Genomic DNA, 15,035 nt, shown 5'->3' with positions numbered 1-15,035 from the left:
TTGTAAAGGAGGTGGGAGCTGCACAGTCCCCCTCCCGAGCCTCATTCAGGCCCTGGGTACCACATTGCACAGGGCCGTATTTATTTTAAACCCTTCGCTGCCAGGCCTTTTTTTTGCTATTTGGAGCAGTTCCGGCTTTCATAACCTTTTGTCCACATAAGCTACCAACGCCAAATTTGCGTCCTTTTTTTCCAACATCCTAAGGATTCTAGAGGTACCCAGAGTTTGTGGGTTCCCCTGAAGAAGACCAAGAAATTAGCCAAAATACAGCAAAAACTTTGTTTCTTTCAAAAAAATGGGAAAAAAGGGCTGCAGAAGAAGGCTTGTGGTTTTTTCCCTGAAAATGGCATCAACAAAAGGTTTGCAGTGCTAAAATCACCAGCTTTCAGGAACAGGCAGACATGATTCAGAAAACCACATTTTCAACACAATTTTGACATTTTACTGGGACATACGCCATTTTAACTATTTGTTTAATGTTTTTAGCCTCCTTCCAGTTAGTGACAGAAATGGGTGTGAAACCAATGCTGGACCCTGGAAAGCAAAACATTTCTGAAAAGTAGACAAAATTCTGAATTCAGCAAGGGGTCATTTGTGTAGATCCTACAAGCTTTTTCTACAGAAGAAAGCAGCTGAAATAAAAAAAATATCGAAATTGAGGTAAAAAACAGCCATTTTTCTCCCTGTTCTACCCTGTAACTTTTTCCTGCGATGTCAGATATTTGAAAGCAATATACCGGTAGATCTGCTGGACTCTTCTGGTTGTGGGGATATATAGGGCTTGTACGTTCATCAAAAACCCTAGGTACCCAAGCTGATAAAGGAGCTGCACCTTGCAATGGGTTTTCCTTCTATATCGGGTATACAGCAATTCATTTGCTGAAATATGGAGAGTGAAAAATATGTATCAAGAAAACCTTTGAATTTCCAAAACGGAATTTGAAAAGCAGTGGTTATTTGCACATCTCTGAATTCCAGGGTGCCCATACTAGCTTGTGAATTACAGGACATTTCTCAAATAGACGTCTTTTTTTACACACTGTCTTACACTTGGAAGGAAAAAAATGTAGAGAAAGACCAGGGGCATTAAGACTTGTTCTGCTATTCTATGTTCCCCCACGTCTCCCGATAAAAATAGTAACTAACCTGCGTGCGTAGGCCTAATGCTCGCGACAGGAAACTCAACATGGACACATCACGTTTTTACATTGAATCTTTTTTGCAAAGTGCCCAACTGTAGATTTTGGCCTCTAGCTCAGCCGGCACCTAGGGAAACCTACCAAACCTGTGCATTTTCTAAAACTAGACACTGAGGGGAATCAAGGACGGGGTGACTTGTGGGGCTCTCACCAGGTTCTGTTACCCAGAAGCCTTTCCCAACCTCAAAATCTGGCCAAAAAAACACTTTTTCCTCATATTTTGGTGGCAGAAAGTTCTGGAATCCTGAGAGGAGCCACAAATTTCCTTCCATCCGGTGTTCCCCCAAATCTCCCGATACAAATGGTACCTCACTTTTGTGGGTAGGCCTAGTGCTTGCTACAGGAAATGCCCCATGAAACATCATGGACACATCACATTTTCCCAAAGAAAACAGCTGTTTTTTTGCAAAGTGCCAAGCTGTGGATTTTGGGCGCTAGCTCAGCTGGCACCTAGGGAAACCTACCAAACCTGTGAATTTCTGAAAACTAGACACCTAGAGGAATCCAAGATGGGGTGACTTGTGGGGCTCTCACCAGGTTTTGTTACTCAGAATCCTTTGCAAACCTCAAAATTTGGCCAAAAAACACTTTTTCCTCACATTTTGGTGACAGAAAGTTCTGGAATCTGAGAGGGGCCACAAATTTCTTTCCACCCAGCATTCCCCCAAGTCTCCCGATAAAAATGGTACCCCACTTGTGTGGGTAGGACTAGTGCACGCAAAAGGAAATGCCCCAAAACACTACGTGGACACATCAAAATGATCAAATACAAAACTACCTGTTTTTTGCAGGGGCACCTGCGTGTTTGGTCCTGGGCTCAGCAGCCATCTGAGAAACCTACCAAACCCAGACATTTCTGAAAACTAGACACCCGAGGGAGTCCAGGGAGGTGTGACTTGCGTTGATCCCCCAATGTTTTCTTACCCAGAATCCTCAGCAAACCTCAAATTTAGCTTAGAAAAATCAAATTTTCCCCACATTTCTGTGTGGAATCACCGCACCGGGACAAATTTCCTACCACCCAATGTTCCCCTCAGTCTCCTGGTCAAAATGATACCACACTTGTGTAGGTGGGCCAAGTGCCTCTGACAGGGAAGAGCCAAAAACATGCCGAAATTGAGGGGGAACCAAAGCGGGTCCAAAAGGGCAGTTTGAAAAAATACATTTTTTGGCTGACAGGTTCAGCAGAATTGTTATCAGTATAGATGAGACAATGCTGGGTGGTAGGAATTTTGTGGATTCCTGCAGATTCCGGAAGGTTCCATCACAAAAATGTGGGAAGAATCTGTGATTTCCAGCAAAGTTGGATGTTTGCAGGGAATTTTGGGTAAGAAAATGGTGCCGGGTGCATGTGAAGCACACCACCCTGGACTCACCCAGATGTTTAGTTTTTAGATGTGGCTAGGTCTTGTAGACTTTTCTACATGGCAGCGTCCCAAAGCCCAAAATGTGCAGCCCTCAGCATTCCAAGAGGCCGATTTTGAGAGTTAGCTAAGCTCTCATGGCCCAAATGTAAAACCAAAACCCACAATAATCAAATGTCCTCTTGCTTACCGTGGGATAAGATGTTTTAGTGAGCAGTGGAGAGCTGAAAGACTGTTACCCCCTTCAGTTGGGGTGGGAGCATAACCAGGCCCTTACTGGTTGGTAGCCACCACTGCACTTAAAAAAATAAATAAATAATTCCCTGGCATCTAGTAGGCTTTCTGTCCCTCCTGGGGTGTGGATCGGTGGTAATTGCACATCTGCCCATTGTTGGGCAGAACAACTTTGGTCCCATTTATTTGGGGTTGGGGTATGGCCATACCCCTACCCTCTTATTTTGAAAAAACAATCTTCCCAGGTCTCTGGTGGGCTTTCTGCACCCCTTGGGGGTCAGATGGTCCTTCCAAAAATAGGCCGATCTGCCCCCAAGGGGGACAGATATGGCCAACAGTAATGTGACCCCATGGAGAGTGACCCTTACCCAAGGGGCTTCCACCCCCCCAAACAAAACCCACACATACATACACACACACACCAATCCCTGGTGCCTAAGTAGTTTCTGCCCCCCTCGGGGGCAGATTGGTCTAATAAAAATAGGCTGATCTGCCCCCCAGGGGGACAGAAATGGCCTAAAGACAATTTGCCCCCCAGGGGAGCGACCCTTGCCTAAGGGGTCGCTCCCCATATATAAAAAAATAAAAATAAACGCAAAAAAAAGAATCCCAGGTGTCTAGGGTTTTCTGGCCCTCCTGGGGGCAGATCCGCCTAATTACAATAGGCCGATATGCCCTCGGGGGGCAGAAAAGGCCTAAAAATATTTTGCCCACCTGAGGAGTGGCCCTTGCCCAAGGGGCCACTCCCCTCATTCAATATTATAAAAAAAAAAAAAAAATTCACTGGTGTCTAGTGGTTTAGGCCCCCCGTGGAGGCAGAGTGCCCTAATGAAAATAGGCCAATCTGGCCCCAAAGGGGGCAGAAATGGCCTAAGTCATTTTGCCCCCCGGGAAGCGACTCTTGCCTAAGGGTTCGCTACCTACATATAAAAAAAAAAAAAGAAACAAAATAAAAAATTTGGTGTCTAGCGGTTTTTGCCCCCCTGGGGGCAGATCGGCCTTATTATATTAGGCCGATCTGCCTCCGAGGGGGGGCAGAAATGGCCTAAAAATAATTTGCCCCCGTCGGGAGCAGCCATTGCCCAAGGGGCCGCTCCCCTTATGCATACAAAAAAAAAACTACCTGGTGTCTAGTGGGCATTTCTGCTGCCTGATCGCATTGCGATCGGGCAGCAGAACTGCTGAGAACCACATCAAAGGAAAGGAAAGGCCTTTCCTTTGAAGCCTTTCTCACTCCCTCCATGTGATCGGAGGAGAAATGCAAAAGCATTTCTCCTCCGATCGACGCTGGAAGCTGAACTTCCAGCTTTGCAGGGCAGGCCTCTGATGAGGTCAGACGCCATGGGGGGGCAGTAGGGGGCAGGGCTATTCCCCTTCCATCCCTGCCCAGGGGAGGGGGGTGCCAGGCTCTCGGGGGGGAGTGGGCCCATACCTGAGTGCCACATAACCACCTCGTCCTGGGCACGCGAGGGGTTAAAAAAGGGGGACCACATGACTTTCCTCCCGGAAGCACATAGGCCCTCTGGTCCACATACCCCCAAAGTGATACCTACAGTAAAAGGGGAGGGAATCACGCATACCCCTCCTCATACCTAGTATGCTCGGCCATGGGTGTGAGCTCTCCGAGGCATCCGATGGCTCGGGGAGGAGGGGCCACATCCCCCCTCCCCATAAACAATGTTTGGCCCTGGAGAGGGCTCGCTGGAGCCTCTGGAGGCTTGGGGTGGGGGGGGCACCCGGCTTGTGGAGTGGGGGCATCTGTCACTCTCCCCATTGTGAATACAACCCCGGAGGTAGTCTATCCGGGTCGTAAGGTTTTTAAATGCAGCCAATCCTCCATTTTGTTTTTCGATCCTGCGAGGCGCTTGCTGAATTACAGCATTTTTTTGTAGTTTTTAGGTCGAGTGCACAAGCGCTTTTCGACCTTTTGTAAGTATTCTGTGGGCTTTTAACAACGCCCATCTCAAGCCCATCACCTTCACTCGTTTGCAGGCTTTCCTTTCCAAAACCCTTGATGTCATTGGTAATTGCTTTACGTTTGTGCCGTCTTGGGGCGGTTTGTTACCGCCTTGCAGATTGACCATGTAATATGGATTATTGCACGATTGCCGATATACTTCAGCGTGGGCCAGCTATTTCTTTTCTTTTGTCTCTCCACTTCATGCTCCATGGCGCTCGCACCTCAGCACAGCGCAAACTCCATTGGTGGTACTGAAGCACTGGTCACATTGAGTAATTTCTTTTGGCTCTCCCCTTCAGGCTCCATAGCTTTCACAAAAACACTTGTAATTGATAAATGCTTTACGTAAAAAACACAGAAATTCTCAAAGCAGCTCTCTGGACACAGCGGGAGAGCCAAAACTATAAAATTCATTGCACTCTGTAAACTCGCCCTGTAATGCTTTGGAAACCATTACTTTTAGAAATCATTTTGCTCATAACTCAGCCTGTGGTGCTCCTGGGACAGTGGGGCCACCATCAAAACATTCACGGCATCATGCTCTTTCTGTCTACATCATCTCTGGGTCCCCACACTAGGTTAGTGGGGACCCCAAAATAATAACCCCTCCCACCATTCAGTGTTTGTTTAAGCTGTCTCATGCCTGGAACTTTTGTTTTACAGGTGGCAGTAGTTTGTGTTTTATGGGCCTTGTTTGTAATATCATTGCAGTAGGCCTCAGCTCAGAAAATTTGTAAGCCCCTACGCCCTCTAGGGGCTAAATATGCGGTTACACTGCATTACCTTCTGCCATTTTCTTTTCATGTGGTTTTGCCCTCTGGGGGCTAACTATATGGTTACACAACCATTTTTCATACAAATGCTATTTTCATTGTGGTGTCCTCTATGGGCTGTTCTAAGCATTACAGTCCAGATATCAACATAGTACAGTATTTGTGGCACGGAAACTCGCTCCATAATGCCTTGCAGGGCATTACTTTTACAAAACATTTTTGCTCATAACTCAGCCTGTGGTGGTCCTAGGACCATGGGACTACCTTCAAAACATTCACCACAATGTGCACTTTCTGTCACAACTACAAAATTCATTGCACTCTGTAAACTCGCCCTGTAATGCTTTGGAAACCATTTCTTTTAGAAATCATTTTGCTCATAACTCAGCCTGTGGTGCTCCTGGGACAATGGGGCCACCATCAAAACATTCACGGCATCATGCTCTTTCTGTCTACATCATCTGTGGGTCCCCACAGTAGGTTAGTGGAGACCCCAAAATAATAACCCCTCCCACCATTGAGTGTCTTTTTAATCGCTCTCATGGTTGCAACTTTTGTTTTACAGCTGGAAGTGGTTCATGTTTTAAAGGCCTTGTTTGTAATTTCATTGCTCTAAAAATGTGTAATTGGCTATGCCCTCGAGGGGTTAAATATATGGTTACAATGCATTACGTTCTGACATTTTTCTTTCATGTGGTTATGCGCTCTGGGGCTAAATATATGGTTAAAAGATCATGGTTTTTACAAATGCTATTTTCATTGTGGGGTCCTCTAGGGGCTATTCTGAGCATTACAGTCTAATGTGAAAAGTTTATTTCTGATCAAGATGTTTATTGGGTTTACATGATAATTGTATATATTTCAATAATCTCTCAATTGTGACCATGATTCAGGCCAACTTAACATCCTTATTACACTATGACTGTTTGAACACTCTTGATATGTTTGAGTGACCCTTCTAGTTTATTTCTCTCGTTACTCCTCCGTGACTGTTTTGTGTCCTTTTTTTGGGAATTGTGTTAGCCAACCAGAAACTCTGATGGTGGGGTGGTGAAAGTGTATTCTATTGGAATTAGCATGGCAGAGTTAAAGTAGGATGCTAAATGGCATTTTTGACTGCAGATAGAGGAAGGAGGTAAACGGAAGTACTCTAGCTATATGCAGGGCCACTGGAATTATGTGGCAGGAAAACACAAAATTATTGGGCAGGGTTGACCAATTTATGTGGCAAGAAAAGTCCAGTTAAGAATTTACAACACCAATAGCTCTAACTCATGCAAATGCGACACCTATTGCATTGGAAATGCTTGTTTTGTCTTTTTGGCCACAGTGGCAGTGGTGGAGGGGTTTATCCCTCTGGGTCCCATCCCATGTGGCTTTAGGGGGTCAAGGTATCCCTACCCTGCCTTCATATATCCTTATTTATTTTTATAATTTCAGGACAGGGGACTAAGTCACCAAATCCTGTAATGGCTGCAATCAAAATTTTTCTCATGTTGGTGGCAGACAGAGCGCTCGCAGGAGTCTGACTCATCCAGGAGCCAGCCGGCCATAGGTAAATAAAGCTCCCTGGGCCAATCAGAACACTCTGTTTTCAAATCGGCTCTCCTACAAGAGTCTCAAGAGACTTTTCCGAGCCCAACTGCCAAAATATACAAATATTTTGGACGTTAATTTCTCAAAAACTGCTCAATTGCCTTACACCAAATCATAAAAAGCAGAACCTACGGAGAAAGATCTAACTTCCTCACAAATCTGGTGTAATTCCTTCCGTTCAGCAGTTTTTGCTGTATCCTTGTCTAAACAAGTCTGTAGAAAATGCATGAGGATGTTGAGTTTTGGGACCCCTCATTTCTCTCGGCCCCTGCTTGACGGGTTTCCACAAACCTTTCCAGGAAGCAGCTGAGGTGGATGAACTTTTCTTTTTGAAGGTTTTGTGAAGATTTGTCAAATGAGGCCAAAGTTATTAGCAATCCAAAAGGCACTCTTTCTATGGAAAAGCAGAGCTAAATATAACTACCTAGTGGAGGCCGCCACTAGGCAATATGTTTTTATGTGTGTGTGTGTTGTATATGTATATGCACGCACACATAAATATGTGTGTGTGTGTGTGTGTATATATATATATATATATATGTGTGTGTGTGTGTATATTTAAAAGGTTCCTTTTTATACAGTAGGAACATATATGCAAATATTATGCGGGTCATATGCAAAAGTCAACAGTAGTTAGTTCTGGAGATAGCGTTGTAGATATGCAAACATTTGAACTGTCTGTTATTGATTATGACCTTAAGGGTTTTGCTTTCTGTAAATTTTCTCATTTTTGATTGCTTGACCAAACCAAGATAATACAGGACTGTCACTCTCTCTCCAAAGTTCTTAGCTGAAAATGCACTTGCACTCCCAAGTTTTTGCCAGTCTAGTTTGCATTAGCGTAAACATGGTTGAATTCTCTCTTTTTGCGTATAATGATGACATCTCTCACTTCAACTAAGCGAAACGCTTCTCCGTCTTTATTTGAGCATAAAACGTGCTTACTAATTTCAAAGTCCGTTTTAAAGAAAATGATGCACCTTATGTAATTTACCCTAGCCAGGAAGTGCCAAATATATTATTAATCATAAATAGTCCCTCCACAATTAACTTGACCTCAGTAATCACGAAAAGCAAGAATTGCGTAGTCTCCTTCATGGTACAACAAGGGATTTAATAGCAAGACATCAATTCTGTACTCCAGAAAATAGTTTGTTACGGGTATTCATGTAGTGCAGCTGCTGCTGTTGTGACTTAGCTGCACTAACTGGGTGTGACCCTGGCTGCATACATCTTTAAACTCCAAGCCTCCATGTAAACTTAAATCCTAATAAGCCAACATGACCCACAGAGGAGATGCCCTCTTCAGTCTCTGTTAGGCTTTTTCCCAGGTCCTGGTTTGCAGCAGCCACCTATTCGCAGCATAAGTGGGACTACATATGTTCCTTTCTGACCAGGATGCTGGTTACTTGGTCTGAGATGGAACGCTGGGGCACCAGTGCCTTGTACCCTGCTGTGGCAGCAGAGGGCTGAACGGTGTTTATGGAGTCATCTGGGCACCTCAAGTTTATTTATTTACCACACTTCAGCTGTAGTCTCTGGTGCTTTATTTTTTATTTTTATTTTTTAAGAAGAACAGTTCCCACTACAGTAAAATCAGGAAAGGGTAGCAATAAAAACATTCACAAATTGTAAATTAAAACGTAACATGGTCCCCGAACATGGTGAAGAATGAAAATTAGGAATTGCAATACTAGTAATGAAATGGAGTGTAAAATTGTAGTTTTTGTATGTACAATTAACAGTTTCATAAATTAGTAAGAGGAGGGGAAGCTGAGTGATAATGGAGAACTAACTACATCAGAGATGAGAAAACATTCATATAAGGAAAGATCTGATGAAGGAAATTAAATGTTAAAAATAATTCCAAAAGCAGAGCATTCAAAAAAGAAGGTCAAGAATAGGGAACAGTACGTCATAAGTGTTGTCTTATAAAAATACTGTTTGTGCCCTCGATAAGAATTGAAAGTTGAAACTGAGTCCCATTCAGCCTTTGATGTAGTACACTGGTGTGGGATCCCAGTAAGCACAGACCTCTTCACAGCGTTAAAATGTTATTCATCTTTCTGTTCATTCACCTTGACCTATCATTCAGGTTGCAGTCTTCTGCATTCAGTTCTGCTTTTTCTTGACTGAGTGCTCAAGCAATAATGATTTTCAGTTTAGAGCCTTTTATTCTCTTTACTGGTGTAATGTTACATTTTCCACAATCCACCTCATAGCATAGACACTTCACGTTATTATTACATTTTGAGTTGTGATCACTAGGAAGTGATTTTGTATGAAAGCCAACTCGCCCCCTGTTTGTAAGGGAGCTCCTAAAATTCCAGTTAGACTTTATTCACAATGAGACCCACAACTAAAAACAAAGGTGTGCATTAAACTTTTCATTATATAATAAATAAAATGAGTAAAAAAACGTACAATTTAAGTTTTCCATTGGTCAAGTTGAGAAAAATAATCTTCATTGCTCCAAAATGTATTGCAAGCTTCTATAAATAGTGCCAGTACAAACGCTACTGTAAGCATGCAATCAAAATAAGTGAGGAAACATTTGCATTTAATCTCTTACCATTTCGTGTTTACTTAAGCAAGCCAATTGGACATGAATGCAGAATATTGAATTTAGCACAGATTTCTCACTATTCATTCATTCAAATCACTGGGGAAAACCCTTCCCTCTTGGCATTCATAGGTTCCATAACTAGTGATAGGAAAGAAGCAAACTACATTTCTTCTGTTCTTCCAACGATGAATACTAAATCCAAGTAGCTGGTAAGCAGGTGTTTTAAACCTCAGTCACTAAATGGTAATGTACACAATACTGGATATTTACACAATCTAACTTCAGACTGGACAAGGATCAGTATAATAAAGCATCATTGCAGGTAAGCATACAATAAACAGAACAACATCACATGAACTAAATCCTGTAGTTTCCATAAAACCATATTTGTGCATTACCATTATTAGAACAAAGGAGCAGGAACATTTTAAACGTGTCCCTGAGCTTGAGTATTTATTTTCTATTGCTTTGAAATGTCTGCTCTGTCTATACAAATAATTGGACATAGGGCAGTCCTATAGTTCGAAGCAGGAGCCCTCACCCATCCAATGGATGTCATGCTTCATCATCAGGTCTGCTCCTCATCAGACCGGCGCTCAATGTCTGATGGGCACCCCACAAGGGGGGCTCTTTGCCGGAGATCTTTTCTCAATGGTGCTGTGCCATAAACCACGGTGTAGGCACAGAAAAAAGAGGAGAGAGAAGAGAAGAGAAGAAATGGATAAAATTGGCTCAAGATCCAAATACAGAGCAATTCATTTATTAATCCAAGGTGGGTATTGCCCAAGGTTGAAACAACATAGAGAGTGAGGAATGAGATAATGCTCATTCACTCTCAACAATGCTTAGAAAAGCAGGGGGCGAGGGACTACCTTGCACTCCCTTCAATAGGTCATAGGTTTTTTTTTTCTATCTTGGAACAGTGTATTTTGGTTTATCAGTACCAGTATAGAGGGGCAATACACTGGACCATCAACTCTCCCTGTCCCTCATTTGCAGTATACTAATAATATGCCTTAGATAATCAAACTATCACTCCAAACAGTTTTAGTTTTAGTAAAACATCTTACAATATTGGCAATTGTCTGTTTTCTAAGAGAAGGTCTACAGGTGATTTTACTCGTCACCCATCCAGGTAAACACCCATACTGGTTAAAATATCACTCGGGGTTTAGATATTACAAGAATCATCTCCAAATAATAGTTTCCAATGACATGGTTTCAAGTGAAGACGATTACAGGGAAAAATGAGCCTAACAGATTGTAGTTTCTTCAGGGAATGTGATTAGTATGATGGTCTCCTCCCAATGAGCGAAGCCTGGTTTGAAAGTCCCTCCGTTTATCGGAATGTGTCTGAGACAGTGGCTTTTTTGTCATCGTCTGCTATTCTGTAGAAGATGTGGTTGTGGGAAAGCCGGTTACTTCAGGGTTTTGTTGTGTTTCATAAAACTGCATTCATTTGAATAGTAGTCACCCTTCTGGTGGCTCGGCTGCTTTGATTTCAACTCAGTATGTTAAATCAGGACGTCGGTTACTGGTGTTTTATCAATGGATTTTAGCTTATTTGGTCAAATTCCATTTAAATAACCCTTAATTTGTGAGTCTTAAAAATGTTTACCTAAAATTCCACATGGATTTTGAACAAGTGAACAATCTTGAGAATGTCTTAATATGTTTAAGGAAAACATCCCCCCAAACAACTCTGCTTGTTTGGGGGTTAAGGGCAGACATTATAATTTGCTACTCAATGTTGATCAACTAAACAATGTATTGTGCAATTTATTGTTAACAAATATCCCTAATGTGCACCATATCGGAGTCACGGCGGAGCTGCCAGATCTAGGTGGGCAATTGGAAGAGGTTCTACACTGGCCTTGTGAGACAGACTGGCCTGACAGAGGCGCAAGTGGCGCTCTCGGCATGGAGACAAGATGGTGCCCTCCCGATTAGACAGAGTTGAGGCCAGGGCCCGTGCCTGTCAAAGAGCACTAATCCAGGCTGCAACCACACTTCGAGATCGTTGGGGGCCCCATGTATAAGCAAGGGGGCCCTTGGCAGAGCATCAGACCCCAAAGAGGGGGGATTTTTCCCCACATTGCTGCAACTGTCTCTTCCTGCTGTGAGGGAAACTGCAGATGTGGCCAACAATCCACCTCAATAGGTGCTTTTCCTGGCTTTTAAAATGTAATGTTATCTCTTACCCCTAGCATAATACTAACCCTGACATCATGCAGAAATTCTCACTTTCCCGGGGCATTCATTTGGCAGTCGAATGTATGTTAAGCTGTGCACTGTGGTTTGTAATAATACTTTACTGTTTGAGGAACATGTGCCCCTTTCATCTTCTTCTAATGACTGGAATCCATGCACTCCGACGATGTAAACATTTCCAAGTCATCCATCCATCCACTTACACATTCAATAAACTGTACACTCACCCATTCATCCAGCTAGGCAGTCAGCCAGTCCACAGAACCATATTTAAAAAATGTTAAAAACAAAAACGAAGTTGTTTCGTTTTGGAGTGGCTTGCAACAGGTAGCCATTTCGTAGTGCTGACTACAAAGTGGAAGGTAGTTATTCAGACAGCCGACCTCCTTCCAGGATTATATAACATTTGAAGTAGTGGAGGGAGGGAGTTTTCATGTGAATTTTCAGATACGATATTCTGTTGGGTCTAGCTGCACTCAAAGGGGATCGGTCCCTTTTTTGAAGGAGAGGGCAATCCTAGTGATTATGTGATGGGTTTAAAAGGATTTTTTTTTTTTTTTTTGAAAATTTGTTGCCCCTTGTTTTCATGATTTGTGCCAGTTTTGGTTATTGTCTTAGTTCTGGCCAGGCCCCTTCCAGAAATGAACCCCCATCACATTAATTGAAGTGCCTCTGTGGGTCTGGCGGTTTTAAACTGACTTGTGTGGGTAGGTTTTTGTTGCTGGACATCGGGTAACGGCTAGGTGTGCATTAAGGAGTAGAGAATACAGGTGTTTTGGTGTATGACTCTTCTGTGATTTGAAGACTTAACAAAGCGGCGTACACTTTATTTTCTTCACTTCTGGAAACCATCCAAGTCTGCGACGTCTTGAGTGATATCAGCTGATTTCTTTAAGTTGAGATAGAATTTGGTGGTCTGGTTTTCTTGTTGCTGCAGTTTCAAGATTTGTGGGGCTCCATGGAACAGAATTTTTTAGTAATCCAGTCTTGACAGCGTCAAGGCTCTCATAAATTCATAGCGGTGTAGCAACTAAAGTAGCTGGAGGATCATTTGTAACAAAATGAAATACAAGTTGTTTTTAAACTGCTGTTGTGGTTTGTTGACGGAATTATAATTTTGGGGCAAACCACACTGACGTTTTTTACAGTTTAATATGGGGTCAGCGTGGCTTCTCGTTTCCTCTGCTTCCTGAATGAAAGACTGTCCCATGAGGGGCCTAAACCACTTAGAATTTCGGTGTGTGACCCTTTCAGGTAGGAATTGAATGTGATCGGAGAGTGATGGCTCCAGGACCCAGGATTAAGTCCGATCCGAGGATTAGATGCTGCAGATGAAGCTCAGAACCTGTGTATGTTGTGCCAAAATCAAGGGAGGAAATCATTTGAGAGACTATTAGTGCCTTGATTCAATGGACGGTTAGCAATTAAGTGGTAGTTTGTTAGATCACTCTTGAGTAAATTGCTGCTTGAATTGTTATGTCATTGCATGTGTGGATGTTGTGTGTGTGTGTGTGTGTGCGTGCATCAATTATAAAAAGTAAAAACTGGTAGCTTTGTCAGTGCTCATTTTATTTTACAATCCCCCATGCCCTTAACCGATAAGCTAGCCACATGCGTATTAATGAGATCTCTCTTCGGTAGACACAGACTAGGACAAATTGACAGGCAACCGCTGTTTTTCTGCATCTTAGGCTTTTGTCAGTTAAGGGTGTTGGTTAAATTTACGAATGATTTAAAAGGGGTTTTCTAAATACGACTATTTCCGATCTTAATCTTCAAAACATGATTACCACTCTGTATGGATAGTGTGACGTTAATTTATGTTGCATAATCATCTTGTTTCCTGATCACTCACCAGTAGATTTGAGTACTACTTTTTGTACACATAAAAGGCACTGTAAGTTACCATTTCAGGATTGTTTTTTAATGGCAATATTATTTTCTTTAGGTTAATTTCTTCCCCAGGTGAAAATGTGTTCCAAGTGAAGATTATAGCTCCTGATGAACAGTTTACTAGAGTGGGAGTACAGGTGCTGGACAGAAAAGATGGATCCTTTATCGTCCGGTACAGAATGTATGCAAGCTACAAAAACCTGAGGATTGAAGTTACAGTTAAGAATAAACATGTAGCCAAGTCTCCGTATATCTTGAAAGGTAATTTTATTTGCATGTTGCATTTCTTTTACTTAACAAGATTGGACAATTAATCTCCTCTAGAACGTGGGCTCAAGAGAAGTAGCCCCCATGACCGTATTTGAGATAAAATTTGACTTTGTACCCATAATATGGAGATTGATCTTAAAGTCCTGTCTAGCGACATAAACCTTCCTGCTGGTTTGGTGCCAAACGTATATATAAATGTCACAGTGTGCCATGGTATTTGATAAAAATCAGTAAGGTGACTCCCTTCACCATGTTTTGTTCCATTCAAGTCGCAGAAAGTCAAGTCTGAAAGTAGGTAGCACTTGGTATCTGGAGAAGGAACGTGAAATAGACGTACTTATAGACTTTAGTGTCCAAGATGGTTCCCTCCTGCTGAAGGGGCTTGGGAAAAGCAAGAGCGTGTTCTTGCTCAGTAATTTCTGCAGTTGAAAAATGGGAAGTGATTTACTCGACCCTCACATCGTAGGTTGTTACTGCTCACAGTTAGATTAGGTTTGGGCATAATGGTGTTATTCTGCAATACTTTATCTACTAAGTTGCTGCAATGCATAACAATCATTAGCAAAGTTAAAAGTTATAGCGCTTTTGTTAGCAGAATTGTTTGATAATAGGTGGGTGACTATGTAAGTGTTGCCCTCAGATTGCCTATAAACAGTTCCATAATGAAGCAGCACATTGGGCTACAACTGGGTGGAAGGTGGACTTAGGCTAACCGGCTTCATTAGCAGAGTTAAACTGTACTCTCAAATTACAGTGTAATGAGAGAGTTCGAAGATGAAGTTTACATTTAAGTGGTGAGCTGAAAAGCAAACATAGCAAAGTATTGCATAGAAAATACTTTCATCAAAAGGCAGTATTTAGGTGCAACTTTAAAGGAGTGTATGTGCAGGCACTGCAGTACTTTGTAAACAAAAAAAAAGCTGTAAATGCAACATGTTATCATGACATCAAAGTAAAGCAAATTAATGT

At 42.4% G+C, this 15,035-nt stretch overlaps 1 protein-coding gene across 1 annotated transcript in view; it reads left to right on the top strand.

The window, feature by feature from the left end:
• The window catches only part of POGLUT2 (protein O-glucosyltransferase 2), a 204,414-nt gene that overhangs the window by 6,845 nt on the left and 182,534 nt on the right, over positions 1-15,035 (top strand). The window contains exon 2 of the mRNA XM_069205195.1: positions 13,852-14,057. Coding sequence (XP_069061296.1) covers positions 13,852-14,057 — 206 coding nt within the window. The remainder of the gene's footprint in view (positions 1-13,851; positions 14,058-15,035) is intronic.

Source organism: Pleurodeles waltl, chromosome 8 (genome assembly GCF_031143425.1).
Source record: "Pleurodeles waltl isolate 20211129_DDA chromosome 8, aPleWal1.hap1.20221129, whole genome shotgun sequence".
NCBI classification, from domain to species: Eukaryota; Metazoa; Chordata; class Amphibia; order Caudata; family Salamandridae; genus Pleurodeles; species Pleurodeles waltl.
This window is presented reverse-complemented; position numbering and strand designations above follow the sequence as displayed.